At 42.4% G+C, this 16913-nt stretch overlaps 1 protein-coding gene across 1 annotated transcript in view; it reads left to right on the forward strand.

Moving 5' to 3' along the window:
* The first annotated feature begins 5210 nt into the window (after positions 1–5210).
* Positions 5211–16913, forward strand: part of CTNNBL1 (catenin beta like 1) — a 151871-nt gene continuing 140168 nt past the window's right edge. The window contains exon 1 of the mRNA XM_028524505.2: positions 5211–5341. Coding sequence (XP_028380306.1) covers positions 5312–5341 — 30 coding nt within the window. The 5' untranslated portion in view covers positions 5211–5311. The remainder of the gene's footprint in view (positions 5342–16913) is intronic.

Raw genomic sequence — 16913 nt, forward strand, 5'->3', positions numbered from 1 at the left:
GAAGCGACTCTGATTACATCTTGAAGTAGCAAAATCTTGAAGTTTAAGGAACCTAGGCAGCCACAGCTATTTTAAAGCATTCTGAAAGGGATAATTCTTCACCATTACATGTTTTAAAAAGGGTGCATACAGCCTCCCAGGTGGTGCCCTCCTCCCACCTCTCTTCTAGCTGCCACTCTGAAATTAGCATCATCGTCACGTGTTTCTGGACTGCTTGGTGCATGGCATGCAGCTCTTCTTCTTTTGCCCTTGGTAGGTGTGGTTTTTTTTTTTGAGGTATAATTGATGCAACACTATATTAGTTTAGGGTATGCAATATAATAATTTTATATTTGTATATATTGCAAAATGATCACCACAGTAAGTTAACATCCATCACCACACAGTTAAAAAATATTTTGTCTTGTGATGAGAACTTTCGAGATGCACTCTCTTAGCTACTCTCAAATATTAAATATGATGTTATTAACTATAGCCACTGTGTTGTAAATTCTATCCCCACGATTTGTTTGTACCTTTTTGACCCCCTTATCCATTTCGCCCACCTCCTACTCCTGTCTCAGTTCTCTACATCCATGAACCTAGTCTGTTCTCTATATGCATGAACCTTCTTTGTTGTTTTTCTTTTTTCTTTTTTAGATTCCACATATAAGTGAGATCATCTAGCATTTGTCTTTTTCTGTGTGACTTATTTTACTTAGCATATACAGAGCTCTTCCAAACTTCCACTTCTTTATCTTTAAAGTTAGAAAAGCATTTTGTCAGGATTTAGGGTAGGGGTTTGATAGCATATGGCCAGGAACGAATGAATCAATCAGTGGATTGATTGAATCACTTGTTCACAACTATTAGTGAGTGCCAGTTAAGTGGTAGGTGGTGTGTTAGGTGCTGAGGCTATTGTGGTGAAGAACACAGCAATCTCTGGCATTCTGGGGCTTAGAATATGGAAGGAAAAATAGACATCAAATGAGTAAAGAGCAAATAAACATAGACACACAAATCACAGTTCTGAGGAGAATGGTCAGGAATGCTAATAGAGAATCTTAAGGGAAGACGCCTCTGAGGCGGTGACGTTAAGCTGAGACCTAAAGAAGGGGTGCCCCAAGCCTCATCTCTGGGGGGCGGGGGGTCCCAAGGAATTCATTTTTTTTTCTTTTCTTCTAAGAGAGGGAGAGAAACATCAATGTGTGGTTGCCTCTCATGCACCCCATACTGGGGACCTGGCCCGCAACCCAGGCATGTGCCCTGACTGGGAACTGAACCACTGACCCTTTGGTTCGACGGTTAGCACTCAATCCACTGAGCCGCACCGGCCCCAAGGCATTTTTAATGGACCATCAAGATAAAATTGGAGTATCTCAATATGGTATTCAAGATCATTTATGATTAGAATCGCCAGTAAAATGGAGGATGCCCAGTTAAATATCAGTTTCAGATAAGCAACAAAAAGTTTTTAGCATGTTATTAAATATTGTATGGAATGCATTTATACCAAATTTTGTTGTTTAACTGAAACTTAGATTTGACTGGATGTCCTATATTTTTATGCACTAAATCTAGCAACCCTATCCATAATCTTCCCCAGCTACCCCTTCCTGCTAACTTCCCACCATTCCCTCTCTACGCCCTGTGACTGGTCTACAAGAGATGGTCCAACTTCCATGTCTTTGCTCGAGCCGTTTCCTCTGCCTGTGTTGCCTGTCTCCCACCATGTTCCCGTGGCAAACTCGTCTCATCCTTGAAGTCCAGTCCAAATGGTACCTCTTTGCCAGACTATGCTATCCCCATTCCATGATGCTCACCAACCACGGTTCTCAAAGAGTTTTGCCTTATGATTCTTTTAAGGCCTGGTCTCTAAAAACACACGGACAAGATAAAATGCCTGCAAAAGAAAGGGTATAAGGAATAATCTCATTTTCCCACCTCCCTATCCCCACCTCCCTATCCCACTCCACTCCTCATAATGTTAACATCAAACAATTAGTGAGTGCTCTTTTCTCTAGACTTGTGCTAAGTGCTTTGCACGCAGCAGCTCCTGTAAATACCCGGTAATCTTATGAGGCAAATTCAGCTAGTGTCCACTTTGCAGGTGAGGCGATCAGGTACATAGAGGTAGAGTCACTTGTCTCTGTTTCCAGATCTGTAAAACGAGTCTCATGACAATATTTGTCTCCTTAGCATTTCTCCCCAAGTAGACTGTAGGTTGCAAGAGGGCAGGAACTTTTTTTCTTATGAACTTCTATATGCTCAGAAACCAGAATTGTGTCTGGCATTGAGTAGGCACTCAGTAAATACTTGTGGAATACCTTACAGATGAACAGACTACAATTTAGAGAAAGGAACTTACCCAAGGGCGCACAGGAAGATAGATGTGTTGGAACTTTGAGTAGAATCACTGAAAAACCAATAACCCTGATTTGTAGCATTTGTTACTTTCCATGATGTAAGTACTCCCACTATGGCTAATTTCAAGCAGCCAAGCTGATGTCAATCTGCTTGCAAATTTCTTGAAAATCTAACCAGAGGCTCATGCAAGCCCGTCTATACAAGCTGGCTCCAGCACATCAAGAACTAGGACATAATTCTAAAGGACACACAATTCCGAAGGGGACACTCCCACCATTTCTCTATTCTGCTGCCCTGAACAAGGAAAAGTCCATGATTAGAGCTAAGTAGGAGGGGAAATTGCACTGAAATAACCCAGTTGAAAGCAGATTGCAAAGGTGATTCTTAAAAAGAACAAAAACAAAGATAAAAACATAAACCCAATCACAAAACTATCCTGCTTAAAACCTTCTAATATTAGCCCTGGCTGGCATAGCTCAGTGGATTGGGCACGGGCTGGGAACCAAAGTGTCCCAGGTTCGATTCCCAGCAAGGGTACATTCATGGGTTGCAGGCCATAACCCCCAGCAACCGCACATAGATGTTTCTCTCTCTCTCTCTCTCTCTCTCTCTCTCTGTCTCTCTCTCTCTTCCTCCCTCCCTCCCTAAAAATAAATAAAAAAACAAAACAAAAAAAAACCCCTTCTAATATTGAACCAATATTCTTAGCATATAATCTAGTCTTCTTACCATGACCCACAAGGCTCATTGCGAAACCTCCCCCTCCATGAGGCACTGTACTAGGCTTCTTGTACTAAGATTTAGTGGTAAAGATGACATATACAATTCCTGCTCTCGTGGACCCTGAGTCCAGTAAAGGAGGCTGTCAATAAACAAATAATGAACCATTAAGTACAAATTACAGAAGCAGACCTATGTGCAGTAGAGGAGGTGCTGGGAAAGAGAATAATGAGGAGAGGTTGCTTACATGGACTGAAGGTGAGTTGAGTGACTCAAAGAAAGTCACATTTGAGACCTGAAGAATGAGAAAGATTTGGTTGAGTTGTGGACCTTGTGGCTTAAGGATTTGTCACTTTGAGGAATAAAAATAATTTCTGTATAATTGGAGACAGTCAAGATGGGCTGGGGAGGATGGTTATAAATATGGCTGTGGTATGAATTCTTGTGTCCTCCCGATGTTCCTAAGGCAAAATTCAACCAAGGTGATGGTATTAGAAAGTGGAACATTGGGGAGGTGATTAGGTCAGAAAAGTGGAGCCCTCATGAGTAGGATTAGTGCTTTTATAAGAGGCAAGAGAAACTCCCTCACCCCCTTCTGCCATGTGAGGACACAGTGAGAAAGCAGGCCCTCACCCAACAACGAATCCGCCAGCACCTCGATCATGGACTTCCTAGGCTCCAGAACTGTGATGAATAAATTTCTGTTGTTTATAAGTCACCCAGTGTATGACTTTTTTTCATAGCAGTCTGAACAGACTGAGACAGACACGAACATGAAGGGCAAGTGGCTAAAGGATAAGGGGATTAAGGGATAGGCTTAACACCTTTTTTATATCTCTTCAGTAGAAACAGGATCACCCAGTTCCCACCAGGTCTTGCACAGATGAATAAACAGAAGCCTAAAGAGGAAAATGTGATCATCAGGAGTTTTTCAGCTAGTAATGGTTGTATGTCCTTGGACAATACACTTTCTGAGACAGCCCCATCCAACAAAAATACAATGGGAGCCATCTACAAAGAGAACCACCTATGCAATTTACATTTTCCACCAGCCACATTTAAAAAGTAAAAAGGAATGTGTGAAATTAAGTTTACATTTTATTTAACTTGATATACCCAAAATATCACTTCAACATGTAATCAACAGAAGTCCTAAAAAGCCTGTGTATTGGGTTGGCCAAAAAGTCCATTATGATTTTTCTGTATGATGGCTCTAGTAGTGTTTAGTTGTCTTTAACTTCATTCGAAACAATTTTGTTGGGTTGTATTGTGACAGCTGTTACATCAGTGTGATTAAAAAAAACTTGTGAAAATTGGTGAATTTTTCTGCAGCTTTCTAATATTGAAGGTGGAAGAAAATACACAACATTTTCAATGTGTTATGTTTCATTATTTCAAGAAAGGTAAAAACACAATTGAAATGCAAAAAAAAAATATGATTTGTGCAGTGTATGGGGAAGGTCCCGTGACTGCTCGAATAAAACTGGTTTGCAAAGTTTCTTGGTACTATTGACATTTTGGCCACATAATTATTTGCTGTGGAGCTTAGGCATTGGAAGATGTTTAGCAGCACCCTGGCCTCTACCCACTAGAAGCCAATAGCGGGAGATAGCTGACATACTCAAAATATCCAAATTAATAAAGATATTGGAGAAAATGAAAACCATAGTTTTTATTTTGTGAAAAAAACATAAGGCATTTTTTGACCAACCCAATACTTTATTTACACTTATGACACATTTCAATTCATACTAGCCATATTTCAAGTTCTAGTTAGCCACATGTGGTTGATAGGTATAGTACTGGGCAGTGCAGTTGTATGCCTTAGTTTCCTTATCCGTAAAAATTAGGATAAAATTGCATAGGTCACTGGGAGGAACGCGAGAGATGTTGTGAAACACCTAGCATCTCGCCCTGCATTTAGGAAGCTCGCAATACAATCTCGGATCCTAGGTCTTTTCACTCAGAGGACCGCCCCCCTACAAGTCCCCGCCCCCTTCTCCGCCCCCTTCAAGCTCCGGGCGGAAACAGAGCTGTCACAAATGCAGCGCGCTTTACGGCAGCGCTGCCTTTTACCGCAGTGTGGCTGGCTCGCGCGTCGCGCACACTTTTATCTCATTGGCTCTGCGTCCCCGCTCACGGTGCTTTTCGGCAGTGTGGCTGGAATCGCTGTCCAGGCGGCCGAGGTTTGGGTTTGAGTGGAGGGAAGGAACCAGAGTTAGCGGTATTGGCTGCTTCTGGAACCATGGATGTGGGCGAACTTCTGAGCTACCAGGTAGGAGGGACGAGAGAGCTCGGGCACCGTACCCTCTCCCAGGCAGGGGTCGCGGGCCGCAGGATCAGAGTCCCTTGTGTCTTACCTCCTGTCATCTCAGTCGCAGGCCCAGGTCCCCACACTTCTCGTGCCACCTAAGTCCGAGCCTCTCGTTTCACTTCTTTGCCTCTCGAGAACCTCCTGGGCTCTTTCAGTTTATTCCTTCTCAAGGCTCGAGCTCCTTCTCAACTCCAGCCTGGACTCCTCCTCACCCTACCCTTGGGCCTGGTTCCTTTCAACTCTTTTGAAGGCCCCAGGCCATCTTCACAGCCGCCGCGCTTCAGCTTTCTCCTGCCCCACCCACTGAGTTTGTGGTGGTGGGAGAGCTCCGGTCTTCCTTGCATCTGAGCCCCGGCTTCTCCATTGACTGCCTACGTGGCTTTTTGACAAGTCGTTTTGCCCTCTTTGAGCCCCAGGTTTTATATGTTTAAATCGGAGACAGTAATAGTTCTCTAGTAGGGTTGTTTGAAGACTCTATCAACTAATGGAAGTGAAAGCATATTTTAAAGTGTAGAAAGCTGTACCCGTATTAACTGCGGATATCGGGAAATGTTTGGAATTCTAGCACGGGCTGGACCCCTAGGAATCTTCCGTCTTCCTTGCTCAGAGTACTTGAGGGGGAACGGTGGCCCAGAGGGCAGAAAGGACTTCTCCAAAGTCACTCAACAAGTAAGAGCTAAATTAGAGCTGAGGTCTCCTGGCTCCTAGCTCAAAAATGTCCTCCCTCTTTTGACTCCGTGAAGAGGCTCCTTGTCAGAGGCAGGGGAACTGTTCCGTTCAATATTGTAACCACTAGCCACAGGTGGCTATTGAACACTTGAAATGGGACTAGTCTGATTTGAGAAGTACTGTAAGTGTAAAATCACACTGGATTTTGAAGACTCAATATGAAAGAAGTAAAATTTGTATGTCGACTACACAATCATATTAACCATATCAATGACATTGATCATTTTGGTTAAATGATCATTATGGAGAATGGGTGAAATAAAATAACTTAAATTTTTACCTGTTTGTGTTTACTTTTTAATGTAGCTACTCGCCTTTTAATTTGGCTTCTAAACGTACAGATATAGCTGGCCTCATATTTGTATTGGACCAGCTCTGCAGTATAGACGATAGGTAATTAAGAGTCATGAGCCTGGAGCCCATGTTGCTTGGAACCTCTGTTTTGAACCTTGACCAAAGTACTTAACTTGTCTGTGCTTTAGTTTCCTCATCTGTAAAAGAAGGCAGTGTTGGTACCTGCCACACAGGTCTCTTGTGAAGCTTAGACCAATGCTTGTTAAATAGTGAGCATTCAGTAAATGTGAGCAGTTATATTTGTGCCACTGCTTCAGCTACTATGCACAGAACTGACCTTGGAGACAGAACTTGTAGGCAATGGGGAGGGATATAGCCAAGAGATTTCTCCTTTTAAGACAGTAATTGAACATGGAGAAAGGAAATAAAAGAGTTGTTCAATGAGTGATTGTACGTATGTTTGGGTTGTAGACTGGCTAGCTATCGACTCATGCTAGAGGAGAGTCATTCATTTGTTCAAGAAATATTTATTGAACCCTTATATCCAAGGCACTGTGCCCACTGAGTATACAGCACTGAACTAAACAGACAAGGTTCTTGCTTTTGTGGAGCTTGTAGTTTGGTGGGGAAGAAACGAGAGAATAAGTGAGTACACGAGAATTCAGATTGTGCTGAGTGCTTTGAAGAGTATGTAGGTAATACTATAGACTGCGCTGTTTAGTGTGATAGCCACTGGGCACGTGTGACTACCCATACTTGGAATATGGAAATGTGGCTAGTTCTAATTGGGATCTGCTATATGTGTACGATACACACTGGATTTCCAAGATTTAGTGTGAAAAAAATGAATGTAAAATATGTTACTAATTTTTGTATTGGTTACATGTTGAAATGATAATACCATATGCTGGCTTAAAAATATGTTATTAAAATGATAAAAATCAGCCCTGACTGGCGTAGCTCAGTGAGCGCAGGCTGTGAACCAAAGCATTGCAGGTTCGATTCCTAGTCAGGACACATGCCTGGGTTGCAGGCCATGGCCTCCAGCAACTGCATATTGATATTTCTCTCTCTCTCTCTTTCTTCCTCCCTTTCCTCTCTAAAAATAAGTAAATAAAATCTTTAAAAAAGTCAGTTTCTCCATTTAAAAAAATTATAAAAATCACCTTGTAAACTTTTAATGTCACTATTAGAAAATTTAAAGTTATATATTTTGCTTGTGTGTGGCTTTAAAAGATTTTTATTGGACAGTGCTGCTGAAGAAAATGACCCCTGGGAGTGGGAGACAGGACCTATTACTTTAGATAACATGGGCTGGGAAGAACTCTCTGAGGAATAGGCATTAAAGGGCCAAAGGCTGAGAAGAAGCCGATTAAGTGGAAAGGGCAGAATGATCGTGGCAGAGGGAAGAGCAAGTGTGTAGGCCATGAAGTAGGAAGCTGGTGCAGCCTGTGTGAGGACCAGAGAGAGTTTCGATGGAACGTGGTGAGTGACCAGGAGCGTGGCAGGTGGTGAAGTTGGAGATGTAGGCCGATGACAGACAGTGTAGGCCTTGCTGTGGGCCAGGACAAGGAGTTTGGGTTGTATTTTGAGAGGTGTTATAGATAGCCTCATTTCATGTACCTGTTTGCAGATAAATAGTGAACCACATTTTGAGAGTTCACTGAAGGGACTTCCCTGAGATTATGGACCCAGATAGTAGCAGAGTCAGAAGCAGAATCCTGACCTCCATGTTTCCAGCCCTGTTCATACCCCACATGCGCTATTCATGCATTTTTCTTTCTGAAAGGTCAATGTCCTCACTTCCTGTTCCTAAAAGATAGTGCAACCTGGAATCTAGTCCGTAGTCATTCAGATGCACACATCCTTTTGTGGAGGTCATGAGGGACTTCTAAGAGTTAATGGATACAAAAGCTCATTGAAAATGGGAGCGTTTTATAGATATGAAAGATGCATATATACCTATATCATCAGTCTAAATTCTTATAATAATCCTATACGAGAGGTGCTATTTTTAAAAAGATTTTATTCATTTATTTATTTTAGAAAGAGGGGAAGAGAGGGAGAGAAACATCAATCAGTTGCCTCTCGCATGCCCCCCAACTAGGGACCTGGCTCCCAACCAAGGCATGTGCCCTGACTGGGAATCAAACCTGTGACCTTTCCATTCAAAGGTTGGCACTCAGTCCACTGAGCCATACCAGCCAGGGTGGAAGGCACTGTTTTTCATCCCTGTTGCATAGATGAGGTATAAAAAAAAAAAAAGACCTACTTCATTGCTGGAGCTCCTAACCACTGTACTATACTGTCCTCCTACTTTGCCAGATGCTGAACTAAAGTGCCTTCGGATAAGTTCCTATGTTTAATTCTCAACAACATGCCCCTTTGCCTGCCTTTCTTTATAGAAAAGGAAACTCTAAGTTCGAGACGGCAAGTTGCCTAACCAAGGTCAAAGAGCCAGTTAAGGAGCAGAGGTGGAACTGGAACCAACTGAGTACCCAAATCTAGTTTTCCATTTTGTTTTCAGATTTTTTAAAACTTTCAGAACTGAAGTATGTTACACATATAGAAGAATGCATACATTTTAAATGCCATTGATTATAGGTCTCAGTGTTACTACTGCAGTTCATTTCTCAGGGACATTCGGGAACAAAGTTGTCTGATTTGAACATCCCCACCCCCAGAGTTTGATTCAGTAAGTCCCATGGGACCGTAGAGTTTGCATTTCTAACAAGATCCCAGGTGATGTGAAGCCATTGGTCTAGGGACCACGTTTTGAGATTCCTTGGTTTAGAATGATCTACATTTCTTCAAAAATTTTCTTCAGTTTGAGACATTCTCCCTTCTCATGGCCATTAGTTTGCAGTTTTTTTTTTTGAGCTTAAGTTATATTTTTCCCCTGCCATCCCAGATATTGTGAGCAAATCACTTAATCTTTCTGGGCCTCAGTTTCCTCATATGCCTAATGAGGGGATTAAGTAAGTCTCTCTGAGGTCCCTTCTAGCTTTAAAATTCTGTGATATTAATTTAGTCCAAGAGCTCCAGAGACTTCAAGGGATATAAAAGCCTGATGTAGTAGAATGAACCAGGGCCAAAAATCTGGAAGATTTGAGTTTTAATCCTTCCTTTGTCATTGCTTATCTGAGTGATTCAGGACAAAAGTCACTTCCCCTCACTAAACGTCATTTTTTAAAACCACTTAGCAAACCACCTATAAAATGAGGGGATTGGGGTATACAACTTACGTTTCTTTCCTGAAATTCAGAGGCCGAGGTAAGCAAAGAAAGGATGTAATTCAAGAAATGTTTAGTAAAAGTATTTAACATTCTTCATGCACTCACTAAACTTCATTTTTGAGACAACTTGGAGGGAAGATTGCAATTTTCTGCTGAGATTGGTTCTTCTAGTAATAGAGTCAGGCTGCGAGGGCCTGTTTCTATGTGCCGTACATCCTTGACATCGTTACCTCTTCATTTGAGGAGAGAGGAGAATTACAGTGTGGACAGAAGGCGTCGGAAAAGGTCTTAAAGAGGAAACCAGTTATGTTCCCAATATGGAAATGTACTTTTCTGATGCCTTCAGGCCTAGACATCTCATCAGGAAGTGTGCCCAGCCGTTCCCTGGCTGAGAAGTTTTTACTGCACAGGCGCGTATATGAACTCCAGGGCGTTCTCGTTAATACTAATTCCACAGATGTCTGGAAAAAGTTCTTGCATCCGAAGTTTTGCAATAAGGAATTCATGTTTAGTGCACGTTGGCTGAGTGGGAATGACTTGCTTTGTGACAGGAGAAATGTTCTGTTTGAGGCAGATGGGGTCAGAGACCCTTGGTTTTGGCAATATTGCAGACACCCGCTCGTCTCGTCCTCTGTGACGTGATGTCACAGCATTTCCTTGGATCACAGGTGCTTATAGGAATCTATAATCATGCTCCTCTCCCCTTATTATTTGTCCTTTTTTTTGTAATGACAATAAGCTGATAGGACCAGTATTAAAGTATTGAGAAAAGGAAAACTACTAATCAAATATTTTTATATTCCCACAGTCCTCGGGTGTTTTGCATGGCTATAGGTATTGTATATACACTGTTTTGTGTTCTATGTTTTCAATTTAACATCGTCAGAAATGCTTCCCGTGTTTCTACATAGTCTTTATGTTACTATTAATGTGTGTATATTTTTGGTCAAGTGATAGGCTGACCATTTTCCCCTAAGTTGTTTCTTTATAATTATTTAGACTGTTTTCAGGTTTTTGTTCTTGGAGATAATATTGCAGTGAATTTCTGTATTCATGTGGCGTTTTCCCTCCCATCTGCCCTTAGTAATTACCACGTGTCATATCCTGTGCTAAGTATTGCATGTACTTAAATTGTGAAGACATTATCTGGACCTTAAAGTATTCACAATTTAAGGAGCAAGACAGACATTTGAACAACTGGCTATGAATAAAGCACAATGGAAGGAATGATTGCATGTGCCTGGAGAGGAGGTGTATAGAGGGGGATGGATTTGGTTTGGTCTGGTCATTGAAGAAAAGGGAGATGACATTGGTATCTCAGTCTTGAATGAATAGGAATTCTGTGGACAGTGACGGAGGCCGAGGAGAATCATTCTGGATTGGATGAGTGAAAGCAAAAGCCGGGGAGTGAAATGTTCAGAGCACTGAGTGAATGAGGGGAGTGGCCGGAGACGATGGGGTCACCCTGGCTGGAGTTACATTAAGTAACACAAAGCGTTCGTGTGGAATTGATCTTCTATCAGTGTACAGTGCTGAGAGCGGTGTGTGTGCTGGTTTTGCTGCAACCTTGATACCACGGGTTGTCATAACTTAATTTCCCCATTAATCTCATAGGCATAGAAAGTGTTCAAGTTTGCTTTAATGAGCATTTTTTCTTGTGTTCATCATTTGTATTTCTTATTATCTGCCTCTTTCTCTTAAAGTAATGCGGTCTGTAATTGGGCTCTCCTGTTGTGTTTTTGTTGGTGGTGTGCACAGGAGAAACATTGGAGTTCGGAACACTTTGTGCCCGGAGGTATTTTTCCTTCTTCGATGGCCCTGTCTGACTTACAGCCCTGCGAGTATTGTCCTAATCATGAGGTCATTTTGTGGCATCGTGAAGTAGGCTCTTTTTGCACGACAGTTCAGAAGACTGGTGCTTTTTTGAAGTTTTTTTTTGTTAGTAGTAAGACTATCTGTAACAGATAAAAAGCTATCCGCATGTACTATTCCCATTTCAGGGTGTTTTCTGTTTGATCTCCTAAGTGATTTTTTTTTTCTTCAGTCCATTTCCTCCCTTTGCAACATTCTCATCCTCTCTCCTTCCCCTAGTGCATTCTTTTCAAACTCACAAAACATGTATGTTCAGTCTCCTTGCCCACTAGACAGTGAACTTAGAGGCAGGGACCAGCACCTAGCAGTGTCTTCCCCATAATTGATGTGTAACAAATGTTTAATGATTGAGTGAATGAACCACTTCATGCCTTCAAATACCCTCTGGTTATTTCCCCCTTTTAGAAAGCTTTTGTTCTGATATCTTACGTGCCTGCTGACTTGTATCTCTGCTTTTATGTTAGGGATCAAAAACGTTGGATTCAAATCTTTTACTTCAGTTTCTGAATTGTCCTCCTCTTCCTTATTATGTCTTACCACTTTTGCTATAAAACCTACATTTAAAAATTTTTTTATTTTGAACTAATTTTAAACTTATAGATAATTTGCAAAAATAGTAAAGAATTTTAATATACTCCTCATTCTGCATCCCCTAACTTAATATATTTTATAACCATAGTACAACGATCAGGAAGTTAGCATTTATATACTAGTAACTAAACCACAGACTTACTTCAGATATCACCAGTTTTTTCACTAATGTCCCTTTTCTGTTTCAGGATCTTACCAGGATATTGCATTTAATTGTCATTTTCTTTTGTCTTTTATGAACTTGACTTTTTTGAGTGATCAGTTATTTTGTGGAATGTCTAAGACCTATGTTCTTGAAGGTTGTCAATGCCCTCTTTAGGGTCAAGGGTTTTCTTGACTCATCCATCCTTCTGTCTTCTGTCCTTCTGCACCTTTACCTAGACAACTCTTTTTTTTTTAAAAGATTTTATTTATTTATTTTTAGAGAGGGAAGGGAGGGAGAAAGAGAGAGAGAGAAAAGAAACATCATTGTGCAGTTGCTGGGGGCCGTGGCCTGCAACCCAGGCATGTGCCCTGACTGGGAATCGAACCTGCGACACCTTGGTTCGTGCTCAATCCACTGAGCTACGCCAGCCAGGGCTTACCTAGACAACTCTTAGTTCACTCGCCCTGCCTTGGCTTTCATGTGTCTACTGATCGTTCTGGCCAGATGTTCCAATTCTCTGCACCTCTCTGCCTGCCCTGCCACCTCACCCTGATTTTGCATTTTAGCCAGTGGTGCCACTGTTCAGTAAGACCTGAAAGAAGGCTTGGAGCTCTCTCTCAGATGAAAGGGCTCAAAGACTGAAAGACAAGGTTCTTTTCTGTGGCCATACAAGCTCATAAGCAGAGGAGTAATTCCTTTCTCAGGAATCAAGGTATTAAGAGCTGAAAGTGATTAAGTCGCACCTCTTTTTTAAAAAAAGACTTTATTTATTTATTTTTAGAGAGAGGGGAAGGGAGAGAGGAAGAGAGGGAGAGAAATATTGATTGGTTGCCTCCCACATGCCCCCAACTGGGGACCTGGCCAGTAACCCCCCCAGGCACGTGCCCTGACTGGGAATCAAACCAGCGACCTTTCAGTTTGCAGGCTGGCACTCAACCAACTGAGCTGCACTAGCCAGGGCTAGATCACACTTCTTGCTCTCATGGAACTTACAGACGAGTGGGGGCATCCCACAGATTTAAAAACATTAACTCAGTGCACAGTGCCGATGCCGTGTACAGAGGCCTGAACAGGATGCGGTGGCACAGAGGCAGGAGCAGTTCTGCCATCGGGAAGTTGGGAAGGCTTTGCAGGAAAGGTTTTCTTCATCAGGAATCATCTGTCTGTTCCTTTCTGTTTCATGCACCGTCATCTTCCTTTAGACTCGTGGGACTTGGTCAAATAAGTAGCTTTCTAGTCGTTCTTTTTACTTTTCTTATATTGGCATAGTGGATGTGTTTTTGTCCTCTCCATAGGCCAACAGAACACTCTTCTCTGATCATAGACCTCAGTCCCATCTGTTTCAGCTTTCTTGGAGATAGGTCTTATCGAATGCCTACTTTTGGAAGTGAACTTGAGGCAGACAGCCTTACCTTCCTGCATTCTCTCACTAGGTGGTCATTGTTTAAATTGGGGGGGGGTTGAATTTAGAAGGCTTGTCCCAACAAAGAAGTTTTCATATGTAAAAAATGACTACACTGGAGAATGTGGATGGTGAAAATAATTTTTCCAGTGTTGTTGCAGAAAATAATTCAAAGCACACGGCGCTCTGAGTGTGCCCGTGTTCTTGAATCCCCCCTCTGTTGGCTGCCTTGCTTCAGTTAATGAGCCCCTTTAAGCTGCAGGTCTTCCTCTTTAAAATGGAGATTATATAGTAGAGTTTACCTTGCCTCATCATCTTTTTAAAATATAGAATTAAATGAGCCAATGTAATGCTCAGTAATATAGTGCCTGACACACAGTAAGTGCCCAGTAAATGTTAGCTGTTGATTTTTATTATTGATATAATTACAAACACGCATATGTTTTGTTATTACATGCATATGCTATAACAAAAAAGTGTTTTCCTTGAATTCTGCAAAGCTGCCTTAGTATTCCCAAGGTCATTGGTCCCTTGAAGATTAAGGTTTGGAATGCTATAAAAGGAAATGAGAACCGTTTGTCACCCGCACGTGCCACAGTATAGAACTGTTCACAATAGATTAAAACACACTTTATTCCACCACAGTTAGCAGTCAGTGATATCAAGATTTATGTCATCAACACAGTAATTCTTTTCTCCAGGTCTCTTTAATATCACTTAGATATCTCAGTTTTTGTCTTTTCTGGTGCCAGGAATCTCATTTACCAATGACTCTGTCTTTTTCTTTACCCACTGAGGTTCTTGAAGGAAGTGGTTGGTTTTGGTCTGAGCCTTGAATAGCTGTAGAGAAAGGATTTTGGAGAAAGGATAGCAGGAATTCTCTTACCTCCTCTAGGGCCAGTCATTTGATTCTAGTGCTTCGGCTGAACAGGTCAAACCCGTTTTCTTTTCCAGGGGATTCCAGGAGTGACTGATTTGAAAGTGTCAATAATTATGTAACCCGAACACGCTCAAGTTTCTCTTATCATTAGTATGAGAAGCTGTTAGCTAGTCCCGTAGAAGCATTAATGTTCGAAGAGGCAAAAGATAACATGATGAACTGTAACTACAATTCTTTTTTTTTCTCTAAAACTGCAAAGAAAATAGCATTCCAACATGATACACCAACAGAGAACAGATGCACTGTTAATGTTTAAGTCTGTTGAACTCAGTTGCTCTTAACTAGAGTGGGGGGGGAGTCAAGTAAAAAATGCAGTTAATCCTCAATTTTATGTGTTAACAGAATGAGCACATGAATAATGCCAAACAAACTGTTCAAGAATCGTCCATACCCGCCATTGGAATAGGGTCAGCCCCATGCAGAGAAGCATCTGATACTCTGTGCTTGGCTGCAAATCCGTCTAGGTTCAGTCACTGACTTTGGGCATTCCCGGGTGGTTGAAGGGAAGTCTAAAGAGCCAAAGCAGATAATCTGCTTATAGGCAACTGAGGATCTGAAAGGAGTTACCAGATGAAAATGTACTGCAGCTGTCTCACAAGGTTTTTCGCTGAACTCGGGATGAAGATAATCTAGTTTCTATTTACCAGCCCACAGTGGAGCTGATAGGTCGACACTGGACAGTCACAGTTCCTTGTGTTTATGGCTCCGATACTAGGGAGGCAAGACAGACAATAAACAAGGAAAACAAGTACACGCACAAGCAGACAAATAGCAGGTAAACAAAAACAAGGTAATTCAAATAGGGATATGAAAGGGGGACAAAGGACTGATGTAGTAGAGGGTTAGGGGAACATCAGAATGTTCTAGAAGGCCTCTCTGAGGAGGTCACATCTGAGCTGAGAACTGAACGAGAAAGATCCAGCCACATGAAGTGCTGTGGGAATAGCGATGTAGAGATGTAGACCAAGGGCAAAACCGACACGAAAGCCCTAGGGTGGGGATAAGCTTGTCACGTTTGAGTCAGTGTGACTGGAGCGTGGTGAGTGAGGAGGGGGCAGTTGAGATAAGGACAGAAGGTCAGCTGTGGGGAGGAGGGGAAACCCTACAATTTTTGGATTTTATTGTCAGTACAATAGGAAGCCGTGAGGGGTTTTAGGCTGTGGAGCATGACACAATCTGGTTTCTGTCTTAAGAGATCACTGCATCTCTGGAATGGAGAAGAGATTGTAGGGGCACACCCTGGCCAGCTTAGCTGTTCAAAGCAGGGTGGAATTCACCTTTGTGCTGCCGAGGGCTGCAGCTGACGCTCATGCTCTCCCTGCGATAATTGCTTTCCTGCCTAGGTTGTTTGCAGAATCTCCCAGTTCTAAACATTTAATCTGTGCTGTGGCTTAATCAAGGAGCAACACTGAGTGCCAGGCTTGGCACAGGAAATGTGGGCACAGTGCCTTTTGTCCAGCACCCTGGCCTGGGGGGAAGGAAGAGAGCAGCCCTTGGTGGACCCGAGAACAGTGCAGCTGACCCTCTGCACCTGGTGATTTGTCGTTGGAATCCATAAACTTTATGTGCTTCTGCAAAACAGTTGCAGATGGTCTGGACTGATGATTAAATATCACTGCTGTTTTGTCCAGATCTGCTGTGGCTGTCTCTCAGTGTCTGGTTTTGCATTACACTGAGTAATTAAAGGGGCACAGCCATTTCTGGTTACTTCCAGGATATCTTTTTCAGTTGGCTGAGGGAGTAATTTCAATTTCTGCCAGTCCTAGAAGTGACTGCAGCGAGCAGTGGCTGTGAGTGGCTGCTTTTTGTTTTCAAATTAAAAAAAAAACACACAAACTTTTTAAAAAGAACTTTCCCTAATGAAAGGGCATAATTACCTGCCTGCCTTTGCTGTTTCTGCTGATTCTCCAGTGGGAGTTCTGCCACCGGACTCATCAGAGTTGGTTGCCAGGGACTTTCTCTCCTTGCGTTAGCGCACGGCGATCCAAATGGGCAGAGACAACACAAAGTAGCGACGGTACAAGCCTATCTGCAGAGGGGCAGCTTTCCTTCTGACGGAGGTGCCATGGGCGGGCACCGCCCTGATTCTCCATGCATCTCTGACCGCCCGTGACGGGACTTCTCAGCAAATGAAAAGAGTTGTCTAAGAACTACCTGAGCCGGGTAGGTTTTACCAAACCAGAGAGTTTCACAGGCCCTCAGGCTGCTCAGCCTGCCAGTGTGAAGTCATTGAATATTGTCTCTCCGGCTTCCCACTAGGGATCCTTACACCTCACGCAGCATAATGAACTTGGGGAGACAGACATTCTGATTCTTTTGCTTTC

This window comes from Phyllostomus discolor, chromosome 9 (genome assembly GCF_004126475.2).
Source record: "Phyllostomus discolor isolate MPI-MPIP mPhyDis1 chromosome 9, mPhyDis1.pri.v3, whole genome shotgun sequence".
In the NCBI taxonomy this organism is placed as follows: domain Eukaryota; kingdom Metazoa; phylum Chordata; class Mammalia; order Chiroptera; family Phyllostomidae; genus Phyllostomus; species Phyllostomus discolor.